At 43.0% G+C, this 13712-nt stretch overlaps 1 protein-coding gene across 1 annotated transcript; it reads left to right on the forward strand.

The window, feature by feature from the left end:
* The first annotated feature begins 6739 nt into the window (after positions 1-6739).
* LOC121586802 (cyclin-dependent kinase 5 activator 1-like) lies at positions 6740-13507 on the forward strand. Its single transcript, XM_041903798.2, has 2 exons — positions 6740-6827; positions 12274-13507. Exon 2 carries the CDS (start codon positions 12446-12448, stop codon positions 13433-13435), a length of 990 nt encoding a protein of 329 aa, XP_041759732.1. The 5' UTR covers positions 6740-6827; positions 12274-12445; the 3' UTR covers positions 13436-13507.
* Positions 13508-13712: the final 205 nt, after the last annotated feature.

Here is a 13712-nt window from a genome sequence, read left to right on the forward strand (position 1 = left end):
TCCTAGTGATGAACGTACTTTGGTGCGAAAAGTGCAAATCAATCCCAGAACAACAGCAAAGGAACTTGTGAAGATGCTGGAGGAAACAGGTACAAAAGTATCTATATCCAGAGTAAAACGAGTCGTATATCGACATAACCTGAAAGGCCGCTCAGCAAGGAAGAAGCCACTGCTCCAAAACCGCCATAAAAAAGCCAGACTACGGTTTGCAACTGCACATGGGGACAAATATCTTACTTTTTGGAGAAATGTCCTCTGGTCTGATGAAACAAAAATAGAACTGTTTGGCCATAATGACCATCGTTATGCTTGGAGGAAAAAGGGGGTATCTTGCAAGCCGAAGAACCCAACTGTGAAGCACTGGGGTGGCAGCATCATGCTGTGGGGGTTCTTTGCTACAGGAGGGACTGGTGCACTTCACAAAATAGATGGCATCATGAGGAAGGAAAATTATGTGGATATATTGAAGCAACATCTCAAGACATCAGTCAGGAAGTTAAAGCTTGGTCGCAAATGGGTCTTCCAAATGGACAATGACCCCAAGCATACTTCCAAAGTTGTGGCAAAATGGCTTAAGGACAACAAAGTCAAGGTATTGGAGTGGCCATCACAAAGCCCTGACCTCAATCCTATAGAACATTTGTGGGCAGAACTGAAAAAGCGTGTGCGAGCAAGGAGGCCTACATACCTGACTCAGTTACACCAGCTCTGTCAGGAGGAATGGGACAAAATTCACCCAACTTATTGTGGGAAGCTTGTGGAAGGCTACCTGAAACGTTTGACCCAAGTAAACAAGTTAAAGGCAATGCTACCAAATACTAATTGAGTGTATGTAAACTTCTGACCCACTGGGAATGTGATGAAATAAATAAAAGCTGAAATAAATAATTCTCTCTACTATTATTCTGACATTTCACATTCTTAAAATAAAGTGGTGATCCTAACTGACCTAAAACAGGGAATTTATACAAGGATGAAATGTCAGAAATTGTGAAAAACTGAGTTTAAATGTTTTTGGCTAAGGTGTATGTAAACTACCGACTTCAACTGTATGTACTCAACCCCTTTGCTATGAAGCCCCTAAATAAGATCTGGTGCAACCAGTTACCTTCAGCAGTCACATAATTAGTTAAATAAAGTCCACCTGTGTGCAATCTAAGTGTCACACGATCTGTCACATGATCTCAGAATACATACACCGGTTCTGAAAGGCCCCAGAGTCTGCAATACCACTAAGCAAGGGGCACCACCAATCAAGCGGCACCATGAAGACCAAGGAGCTCTCCAAACAGGTCAGGCACAAAGTTGTGGAGAAATACAGATCAGGGTTGGGTTATGAAAAAATATTCGAAACTTTGAACATCCCACGGAGCACCATTAAATCCATTAATAAAAAATGGAAAGAATATGGCACCACAACAAACCTGCCAAGAGAGGGCCGCCCACCAAATCTCACAGACAAGGCAAGGAGAGAGGCAACAAACACACCAAAGAAAACCCTGAAGGAGCTGCAAAGCTCCACAGCGGAGATTGGAGTATCTGTCCATAGGACCGCTTTAAGCCGTACACTCCTACAGAGCTGGGCTTTACGGAAGAGTGGCCAGAAAAAAGCCATTGCTTAAAGAAAAAAATAAGCAAACACGTTTGGTGTTCGCCAAAAGGCATGTGGGAGACTCCCCAAACATATGGAAGAAGGTACTCTGGTCAGATGAGACTAAAATTGAGCTTTTTGGCCATCAAGAAAAACACTATGTTTGGCACAAACCCAACACCTCTAACCCCCCGAGAACACCATCCCCACAGTAAAGCATGGTGGTGGCAGCATCATGCTGTGGGGATGTTTTTCATCGGCAGGGACTGGGAAACTGGTCAGAATTGAAAGAATGATGGATGGCGTTAAATACAGGGAAATTCTTGAGGGAAACCTGTTTCACTCTTCCAGAGATTTGAGACTGGGACGGAGGTTCACCTTCCAGAAGGACAATGACCCTAAGCATACTGCTAAAGCAACACTCGAGTGGTTTAAGGGGAAACATTTAAATGTATTGGAATGGGCTAGTCAAAGCCCAGACCTCAATCCAATTGAGAATCTGTTGTATGACTTCAAGATTGCTGTACACCAGCAGAACCCATTCAACTTGAAGGAGCTGGAGCAGTTTTGCCTTGAAGAATGGGCAAAGATCCCAGTGGTTAATGTGCCAAGCTTATAGAGACATACCCCAAGAGACTTGCAGCTGTAATTGCTGCAAAAGGTGGCTCTACAAAGTATTGACTTAGGGGGGGTGAATAGTTATGCACGCTCAAGTTATTTTCACAATAAAAAATATTTTGCATCTTCAAAGTGGTAGGCATGTTGTGTAAATGAAATTATACAAACCCCTCAAAAATTAATTTTAATTCCAGGATGTAAGGCAACAAAATAGGAAAAATGCCAAGGGGGGTGAATACTTTCGCAAGCCACTGTACATTGTTTTAAACCGGTACCAGTTACCTTCAGACGAGTCCCTTTCCACAAAGGGGTCACATTAGTTTTGTAGTCCAAACTGTTCGGTCGCTAACAGACGTTTTCGTGAGACCAATTTTCAGGATGTCTCATGGTCTGTAGCTCAACCACCACAGATGGAAGGAAGGAAAGAAGGAAGGCCACCATAGGCAGCTGCAGTAGATTGAGACGCAGCCCACGCAAAAAAGCCCAGATATGTCTAGCTTAAATTTACGGATTTTGACGGGGATTTTTTTATTATGTTCCTTAGATTGACGCACCGGTGCGTCAACAAACTCTACCGGGTTTTAACATATTTAGCAAATAGGTCTTCATTTTGTTATTTCGTTTCAAACATTAGAATTGGATTTGATTCCAAGGCAATACATCAAAGACTGTAAATGCACAACTTGAAGCAACCATATATTTAGCCATGGAGTACGTTCTGATTGGCCAGTGAGGCGCCAAGCCTCAACACACCCACAACTGGATTATTCGTAAAAACCCAGCCCTTTCATGCCACCGCCAGCACTGCACCAATAATTTTTTGGTCGTGAAAATAGCAACAATATTTCTGACACCCCCACCCCACCCTCCCCCAGTCTATGGCGCTACCGCCAGTGCTTAGATTAACGATAGCCCCCTGGGTTGCTCCTCCTGCTCCTCCATATCGTTAGATTTGTTAAAATAGAGTCCCCTAGGTTGCTCCTCCTGCTCCACATCATTCTGTTTCTCCAAATGTCAAATTTCGAAGTTGCTAAAACATAAAGTTTAGGGATTCATTCCAAATGGTTAAGGTAAGGGTTAAGGTTTGGGATATGGTAAAAAAAAAAAAAACTTTACGGTCTGGAGTCATCCATCGCACCCCGTCCGCCACCTCCATCCACAACACTCTAGCAAAACCCAAGGCTACTTCATGCTAATAGCGCTTACTGTTGCCCCTGGTGGCCGATTTTGAAAGAATTTCCCGACGTCCTCAGGACATGGACAGACAACGATTTTCGAAGTCCATCTTGAATAATCTGCCTGATCAGTTGAGTGTGTTGTGTTTGTACGCTAGCAGAGCAGCACAGCGCCCCCATTCATTTTCAACGGGAGCACGCGGCACAATGTGCAGGGGATTGTGGGAAGGTGAACGGCGCGAACCCTGCTAGAGGAGCGATAGAAAAAGTTCGGCTCTGCTCTACTTTAAGTAAATTGCACGCCGACACCGCTGCAATTAACCAATCAGGTGAGGAGCAAATGTTTGCTTGAAAATCTTCTGTTCATGAAACATAGTTCAGCCTGTCATTACTTCCAGGCAAGCACAACCAAAAAAGATGGAGGAAAGCAAATCATTGCTGTGTATGATTTTGCAATTCTATATGATTTTGCTTTGCTAGAATACAGAGATTGTTGGTGATAATGGTGGATGAAGAGAGATTTGCACAACAATGTTTGCTTGTGCTGCTAGCTAGCTATGAACATTAAGCAACCTAAACCTCAAAACTGTGATCAAAGCCAGCATTTGTGAATGTGTTAAGTAAATTAAATTGTGAAATTTGCCCACCAAAGGATAGAAATCACCAGTAACACGCATTATAACATTGTAAATTATACACTAAGCAGGAATTTTCCATGTAATATGCTACCAATTGGATTATGGTATCTTAACTTTATGATCCTCATATATTATAGCTTATGGCTCTTTCATTATACTTATGTCATGACATTGATGATTATAGCTCACTTCCTGTAAAATACATAGGCCTACATTCACATTAATGGGTAATTTGAAATTGTGGCTTTGCAAATCTATCTTTACCCACAATCAACACCAACATATCTGCAATCCTCCTCCATGCCATTGACCTTCTGATTTTTAACTCTGGATTCTAAAAGCATTCTCGGCAAATAAACAAGGTAGAATGACAACACTCCCCACGCCAAACTATTTTCCTTTTTGACATTTTATTTTATTTTTTTATTTATTTTTTAGTCATTTTAGCAGACGCTCTTATCCAGAGCGACTTACAGTTAGTGAGTGCATACATTATTATTTTTTTATTTTGCATACTGGCCCCCCGTGGGAATCAAACCCACAACCCTGGCGTTGCAAACGCCATGCTCTACCAACTGAGCTACATCCCTGCCGGCCATTCCCTCCCCTACCCTGGACGACGCTGGGCCAATTGTGCGCCGCCCTATGGGTCTCCATTTTGAATTAGCCTACAAATTGCCAGCTCCTTATTTCCATGTACAGTACTGTAGCTAGAATACAAGGTTTGGATTTGCACTAAACAATTTCATGTCAGAAAAATCTGGTTGATGATTAGCCTCACATACATTATCTACTGGTATCATTTTAAATTGAGAACACATAGCTATCTCATCAATATGCAAATGATGTGTGAGTTCAGCTATTCTCTGCTTCAGATGTAGAATGACAAGGGGCACATTGATTGCACATGGCCACTGGGCCAGTTATGCCACAATACTGTAGGCCTGTGGCTGCATTAGTGATGCATTCCATTATGATAAGCTGCTAAATGTGTTAACATGGCTGCTTTCCTGAGACAGAGTGACAATCAAATAAAACCGATAGGAGAGCTCACAACTGGACAAAAAGGTAATGTTCATTTGAGAACGCAACACAGAAACACAGACAAATTGGAGACAGATTCCCTTCCCAACATTTTACTGCAGAATTGTGTTCTGTGATGAACATTGACACTAGTTAATCTTGAATAGTGTTTAAGTTAACAATGAAAACAAGTTTAAAACACTTCACTTCAATGAATCAACATAGAATTAATACAAAAATATATTTTTCAAAATGTATAAATAATCTAACTTGTTTGTAAATGTAAATGTAAAATCTTAGTAAGTAGGTGAACGCAAAAGTCCATACCAGAGGTGGCCAACCTTGCTCCACTCCCTGATCTACTGGGTGAGCAGACTTCTATTCCAGCCCAGCAATAATACACATTATTATCAACTCATTAGGTTTGATAAAGTTGAATCAGGTGTGCTAGTGCTACGCTGGAACACAACCCTGCACACCCAGCAGACCTCCAGGAGAAGGATTGGCCTGCTACAGTTGTAATACGTTTGTAGCCTACATTGTGTGTGACTTTTAACTGTATTGTTGTAAACAACATTTGCCTAACATAAGTACACCATACAACCCATGGCAGTCAAGGATGTGCCAGCAGTCTCTTGGGACATTCTCTGGGACCTCTTCATCTGCAGACAGGCTTTCGCAGCTCCCCATATCTGAGGACAGACGTCACAAAGAAACAGGCTTCATTTTTATTACAATTAGACAGCCCTGGCTATTATCTCCTTGTCTGTCTTCATAGTTTTCCTCTCTAGGGACTAAAACTGGAGAATATTTTCATAATGTCATCCCACAACCTGCCCTATCTAACTAGAACACCTAACCTTCCTCCCTTTTCTTACATCTGGAGCAGAAAATCCTTTCACCCTCTTCCATTGCTGTTATCTACAAATGTATTGGGTGCATGAGTTTTTAATTTACAGTGATGAATAGGCCTAAATCAAGATAACAAGCTAATATGAAGTCAACTAGATGATGATATTTCACTTAGCTATAGTATGTAAAGTTGGCTAGCTAGCTAGCTAACAAACAACTCATTAGCCTACACACAGTGACCTGCTGTAAGTAGCCAGCTAGCTAATAATACAGAGTTTTTTTACATTTTCAAAATGTAGTTACTTACTTGCTTGAATAGGTTCACGCCTACACCCACGCCCACAAAGCGGCCAATCTGTTGGAGTGAAGAGAAGAGTTGTCAAGCCGAGGCACCGCTTCTGTTCGAAACGTACGGTTATGGAGACCGATATGAGGGGCTGACCCAGATCATCTTTTCCCCGGTATTCTGTCTGTTTCCGAAGGACTTCGTATTTACATAAAATTCTGTAGAGGCTATTCTGCACACGAAGATGGAATGCATTTAAAGGACAGTGTGGTCAGATATCCAAGTGAAAGTTTGCGTTGTCATCCCTTTGAGATGGAGACTCGACTGACAGAAGAAGTTCTACTCTATAACGGAGCAGCCTTTTGGATTTAGTCTGCAGCAGCTATTCAGCGGCGCCGGACACCTGCACTCGACTTGGCCGAGACGGACGGCTTCTACGCGGCTGCCCTCAGAATAACAAAACGCTCAGAAGCGCTTCTTGAACTGAATCATCTGAACATTTGTCAATGTTACCTCCACACAGGCAGTCCATTTATTGCGCTTTGATGTGCAGTTCTGTAAATCACGGACTGCAGATAGGCGATAATGGACAACGGGTTGATTACTGCCATCGGACATCTAATGATATCGCCTACATAGGCTAGGTGAGCATCTCTGTTTGTTTGTTTGCCTTTTGAAAAAATATGACCTGTTTGGGTTTGCAAATTGTATTTATTTCTCATTGATAATTATATTTCTATGTTTTTATGGGAAATGGGGATTCATTGATTGTGGAGTTTTATTTTTGTCAGAAAGCTTGTGTTTCTATCGGCTTTATACAATCTTGTTAAAGTGCGCACTGACACATTGTAGCCTGCCCTAGAATATAATTGTGCATGGAAATCGACTATTTATTTCCATAGCGCACTGCAGTAGGCTACAACAATGTGTTGAATTGATTCTACAATTATAGCTGCGCGGATAGGCTATTTGGGTCAGTATGGTGACTTAAGGAGAGACTGGCGCATGAGGAACGGTCCTCACACTAGGGAATTGTCTGGACTAGCTCTGATCCAGGGCGTTCGTAGAGGTTAGTAGAAGAGCGCGCACTAACGCCCTGGACCAGAGCTACAGTGCCAGAAAATATTCACACCCCTTGACTTTTTCAACATTTTGTTGTGTTACAGCCTGAATGTAAAATTTCTGTCACTTGTTTTTGTCACCTACACACAATACCCCATAATGTCAAAGTGTAATTGTTTTTCGAAATTTGTACAAATTATTTAAAAATGGAAAGCTGAAATGTCTTGAGTCAATAAGTATTCAACCCCTTTGTTATGGCAAGCTTAAATAAGTTCAGGAGTAAACATTTGCTTAACAAGTCACACAATAAGTTGCATGGACTCACTCTGTGTGCAATAATAGTGTTTAACATGATTTTTGAATGACTACCTCATATCTGTAGCCCACACATGCAATTATCTGTAAGGTCCCTCAGTCAAGCAGTGAATTTCAAACACATATTAAACCACAAAGACCAGGGAGGGAGGTTTTCCAATGCCTCTCAAAGAAACCGCTCAGGGAATTCACCATGAGGCCAATGGTGACTTTAAAGTGGAACTGACAGCATTTTAGCAACATGAAATCTTATTAAAATCTGTTCATATGCCTCAGGAAGAATATTATATATATACAAACATTCTATGAATTTATGAAAACGTGAAAATTACCATATCTAAGTACTAGCTTGTCAGAAAATGTAAAATATATATATATATTTTACATTTTATGACAAGCTAGTACTTAGATATGGTAATTTTCATGTTTTCATAAATTCATAGAATGTTTGGGGATGACGTACAGTAAGGCATTTGTGACAATTAATAGACACTGCAGTAAATAAAACCTAAAAAAACAGCTGTCTCGTCCAGGACCAGAGTCTACGCAGACCAGTGAGCCATAGCCAATCAGAGCTACAGTAGGCCTTTATGCAAATAAACCATTTGCCACACAGGCCTGTCATCATTCACTTTGAACTGGCAGTAGCAACAGTGCAACTTTAGATCATTAGAACGAACGCATTCGCCAAAAGACACAAAATACACCTGAATGGATTTCTGCAAATATGTAAATACCATGGGAGTCCACTTACATTTGGGAACTTTACAGTCCTATTGATCAAACAACCATGAAAAGGTAGGCTATCTCTCCCTCAGTTATGCACATCAACAGCAACAAGATCAACAACTAATGCTAGAGCGAGATGAGCTAAAATCTAGCGAGGGAACATTAGACAAAACCTCTTAAACTTTTTCAGCTAGTTGGCCATCAGAATTGCTCTGATAAACGATGGGGTGTAGTAACCTGCTTGTCCTTCTGTAGCTCGCCTGCCCATGCATGCTTGTCCCAACCCATCCACGTTTTGACGACTTGATGGGAACTTGCCTGCCTGTCCGCCCATTTGATTGACGCCAAATACATTTCATTGACAACTAAGGGTGAGTTCGTAAATTGCCTCCTGTGTGTCAGAGTGTGCTCTGGGTCGTAAATTCAGAGCGTTGTCAGATTGTCTGTTCGTAAATTCAGAGGGTTTCGCTGTCCGAGGGTTTAGAGTGCACACTGGACGCTCTGGCCGAGTAGTAGTGTTGATCGAAGCGTTCCTCACAACGGCAGTCAAGCACCCAAGCTAACTGGGTTGGCTAGCTTGCTAACTGCTTCCAGACACAAATTTGAGAACTTCTTCTTCTTCTTCTTCTTATGTGGGTTTTATGGCGGACTACAACCCAAAAAGGTGTATTGCCGCCACCGACTGGACGGGTTGAAACCAAAACAAGGTAAAAAGAAAATCCATACGTGATAGGGAAACTAACTTAATCCACCCAAATAAAAATGGTACAATAACAAAACAAAACAAAACTCTCACTTCTTCCTTCTTTCAATTCTCCATATCCCCCTTCTCCGGCTCTAGGCCCTGAGGGGGTGGTACGGCTTGTGACAATATTCCATGTAACTCCTCCGCCGAGAAATCTTTCAGCCCCAGGAACCTCTCCACCGCTTCCACAATGATTTCTATCTTCCTGGACCTTCTCTCCACCTTGGCAGTGCCATTTATCACCATAGCTATAAAAGCTACAAAGTCCACCTTCTTAACCTTTAAAATGTCAGGGTCCTGCTGGTGAAAGACATCCCCTGCAGCCTGCAGTGAAGGCCTATCCACCACCATGGACTCTTCAGGAGCACCATTCAAACCCTCAACCCTTTTAGCAGCTGCTGCATATGATATGCTCTGGATAGCCCTGACTTTGCCCACCTCATTCTCTTTCACCCCTTGTGGGGCATTCGAAAGACGTGGCTTCATGGTTCCCACCACAATTGCAACATGTCACATTTATCACTTTTATAACACATAATATGATATTTTCCACAAGTTGGACATCTCAGCTTCTCCCTTCTGCAAACACTTGAAACATGACCAAAAGCTTTACAATGATCACACTGCATTGGTCTTGGGATAAACGCTCTGACTGTAGTTAACATACCCTAACTGCACTTGAGTAGGGAGAGACTCCATATCAAAAAAACAAAAGAACAGATAGACTTCACTTTTTCTTCATTCAACACACAATTCATCCAACGTGCATCAATCACTCCAGGAATATTTTTCATCTCTTCAACATCTACTTCCCACGAGACTCCAGATATAACCCCCTTGATGGGTGCCCTGTTCCTAAGAGACACACACAACACTTCAAACGCCTCTCGTGATCCTCACTGCCTTCACTCCACCCAGCACTCTCTCCACCAGTTTGGATATCTCAAATGGATTCCTCAAGATTGGTAATTCAATCAGCTGCTCCTCATTAACAAACCGTACTCCTACTAGATACGAAGTGACGTTCTCATCACTGTACTCTACTTTGCTCCGTTTTCCTTTCTTTTGGACAATATTCAAATTCTCCTTGATTCTACCGCCATTAGATTCAGAATCCACTTCATCATCCGCTTCCACCATCTTTTTTCTATCCGTAGTTCTATGCATGGAAAAACTGCACTACAAACTCCCAAATGAGAGAACACCTGACTCTGACCATTTTACTCGCCCTAGCAGAGCTGGTTAGGCTGTTTTTACATGTTATCTAGAGCGTTAGTGACTAACTGTGCTGCCGGCAACAATTTAATTACTTTTTTTGCCGACGTTTACTGACACCGGTCATATTCAGTGGATGTTGCGCGTTTGTAAATTAATCAGTTATTCTGTGCTCTCTGGCACACTCAGAAGAGGGTGATTTGATGGGGGGGGGGGGGAGACGGCTGTATCGATCCGCTAATGCAGGACAATTAAAGGCCCAGTGCACTACTTTTGTGAGAAAAAAATAAATAATTATAAAATAAAAAATTATTAGCATTTTTCAGGGGGTCCTGCAGCACCCTCAGCACCCCTACTTCCCACGGCTATGATTAGGGGGAAAAGTCGGTCACTAACCCACTCCTCCAATGATATGACATCCTCCCAGCAGCTAGCTAGCTAGCTAGTTAGCTAGCTAACGTTAGGCTCCGTGTTTTTAGCTTGCTAAATAAATAGCTACATAAATAGGTACGCTAGCCTATTAGCCACGTTATGACTGACTTGTGGTCATTGCCCTTGCTAGTTTGATTGTATTGACATTCCCAGCCTTAGTTACATTAGTCTGTTTTTGTCCAACATATTGAGTCATTGAAACTGAAATAGTGCATCCCGAATGGATGGAGGCAGCAAACAATGTACCAGGCCAGTTGTGATTTACAACCTGATAGCAATATTTTTGGGACTACCAAGAAATGTATTTGTGAATGATATTAATCATGCATTGAACTGCATCCATCTATTCTACCAACATGGAATTTTGAGTCAAATATAATCTATTTTTAAAACTGCTTATAAAGTTGATTTTCTAGCATAAACTGGGAATTTGATATTTTTTGACTGATATTATGATTGTCTGTTTGTTTCATATCTGCAAAGTAGTTAAGATGCTGCTGGTTCCACTTTAAAACAGTTAGAGTTTAATGGCTGTAATAGGAGAAAACTGAGGATGGATCAACAGCGTTGTAGTTACTCCACAATACTAACCTAATTGACAGAGTGAAACGAAGGAAGCCTGTACAGAATACAAAATATTCCAAAACATGCATCCTGTTTGCAATAAGGCACTAAAGTAAAACTGCAAAAAATGTGCAAAGAAATTAACTTTATGTCCTGAATACAAAGCGTTATATTTGGTACAAATCTAACACAACACATCATTGAGTACAACTCTTCATATTTTCAAGCATGGTGGTGGCTGCATCATGTTATGGGTATGCTTGTCATCGGCAAGGACTAGGGAGTTCTTTATGATAAGAAGAAATGGAATAGAGCTAAGCACAGGCAAAATCTTAGAGGAACATCTGGTTCAGACACCGGGAGACAAATTCACCTTTCAGCAGGACAATAACCTAAAACACAAGGCCAAATATACACTGGAGTGGCCTAGTTACAGTTTTGACTTAAATCGGCTTCTATGGCAAGACTTGAAAATGGCTGTCTAGCAATGAGCCACAACCAACTTGACAGAGAATGAAGAATTTAAAAAATAATAATGTGCAAATATTGTACAATCCAGGTGTGCAAAGCTCTTAGAGACTTACCCAGAAATACTCACACCTGTAATCGCTGCCAAAAGTGATTCTAACATGTTTTGACTCAGGGGTGTGAGTACTCAGGGGTGTAAGTACATTATCAATAAATTAGCAAAAATGTGTAAAAACATGTTTTCACTTTGTCATTATGGGGTATTGTGTGTAGATTGGTGAGACAAACAATTGATTTAATCCATTTTGAATTCAGGCTGTAACACAACAAAATGTGGAATAAGTAAACGGGTATGAATACTTTCTGAAGGCACTGTATGTATTGATGTGCTTGTGCGAATAGCAACCTGGTGGGACACGGGTGCACAGCGCTGCTTGACAGGGCATTAGCAAATGTAAATGTTTGAGAGAGAAAAACACAAATGTATTATTTTCAAAGTTTAAGTAGGCTATTTGCTTTTTAATTCTCAACATCATACGTTTCCTGTTCTTGTGTTGCAGATAGTGGCAGTGTCATCATGGGCATTTGAATAGTGTCAGCATCAACTGGAAAACGTTTAAGTCTCTAAATTCAACTAAACTTAAATCGTTAAACAGGAGAGAACTGTGCCTCCATCTCAACCCTGTCCAAATCCGACCCCACAAAGCCAGTATAATACATCACTGACTCACCATGGGCGCAGTATTATCACTGTCCCCTGCATCCAGGAAGAACAGCTACTACGACACGCGGCCCGGTTCCCTCAACCACTACCCGAGCCTGAGCAGCCGATCGCTCAACACTCAGAAAGATCACACCGGTGGCCTGAAACGGGGCCAGTCAATCTTCCTCCCGGCGCTCACCTGGAAACGCCTGGTTGCCACCACCAAGAAACGAGGGAGCTCTAAGAAATGTTCTGGGGGCCCGGGGTTGCTCGGAGACCCCCTCAACAACAACAACAACATCTACCAGAAGGACCCGGTGTTGCATCTCAACCAGGCGAATGTCAAGAAATCTCTATCCTGTGCCAACCTCTCCAGCTACAACAGGCCAGCAGGACAAGGCCTGGGGATAGGCTTCGGCCAGGGGCACTGTAGCTATGAGATGGGTATTAAACCCCAGCAGCTACCCTCCGTCAAGAAGGTGCCCCATCAAGGAATGGGCGCTTCGTCCCCCAAGCGCGTCATCATCCAGGCGTCCACTAGTGAACTCCTCCGCTGTCTGGGTGAGTTCCTGTGTGGCCGCTGCTATCGGCTGAAGCACCTCTCCCCGGCAGACCCGGTGCTGTGGCTGCGGGCGGTGGACCGCTCTCTACTCCTCCAGGGCTGGCAGGACCAGGCCTTCGTGACGCCGGCCAACGTAGTGTTTGTCTACATGCTGTGTCGAAATGTGGTGGATGGGGACCTGGTGGCGTCGGAGCACGAGCTTCAGGCCACGCTGCTCACCTGCCTCTACCTTTCCTACTCCTACATGGGCAACGAGATCTCCTACCCACTGAAGCCTTTCCTGGTGGAGGCTGGCAAAGAGGCGTTCTGGGACCGATGCCTTGCCATCATCGACACCACCAGCGCCAAGATGCTGCGCATCAACGCCGATCCCCACTTCTTCACCCAGGTGTTTGCCGAGCTGAAGAGTGAGGGGGGCTGCGGCCCACAGGACTACAGCTGCATACTGGACCGGTGAGAGGAGGGGTAGAGGGGTACAACCCGCCCCAATCCCAATCCCCATGTCCCCCCCCCTCCCCCCTCTCTGCCAAACAACCCCCCCTAGTCCCCATCCCCCCTACATCCAAGCATGTAACACAAGGGGGAAGGAACCTACTGGCCTATTATGACTGTTGTCTGTATGGTCACTGACACGGTTGGATCATTCCATCAGCTGCTTGTCATGCCCCCCCCCATTATCTTACGGCAGGGGCATTCAACGCTGACCCTACGAGGTCCGGAGCCTGCTGGCTTTC

Source organism: Coregonus clupeaformis, chromosome 17 (genome assembly GCF_020615455.1).
Source record: "Coregonus clupeaformis isolate EN_2021a chromosome 17, ASM2061545v1, whole genome shotgun sequence".
Taxonomy (NCBI): Eukaryota; Metazoa; Chordata; class Actinopteri; order Salmoniformes; family Salmonidae; genus Coregonus; species Coregonus clupeaformis.

Excerpts from the sequence above, each read along its gene's own strand:
- LOC121586802 (XM_041903798.2), top strand. The coding sequence starts at position 12,446 with ATGGGCGCAGTATTATCACTGTCCCCTGCATCCAGGAAGAACAGCTAC.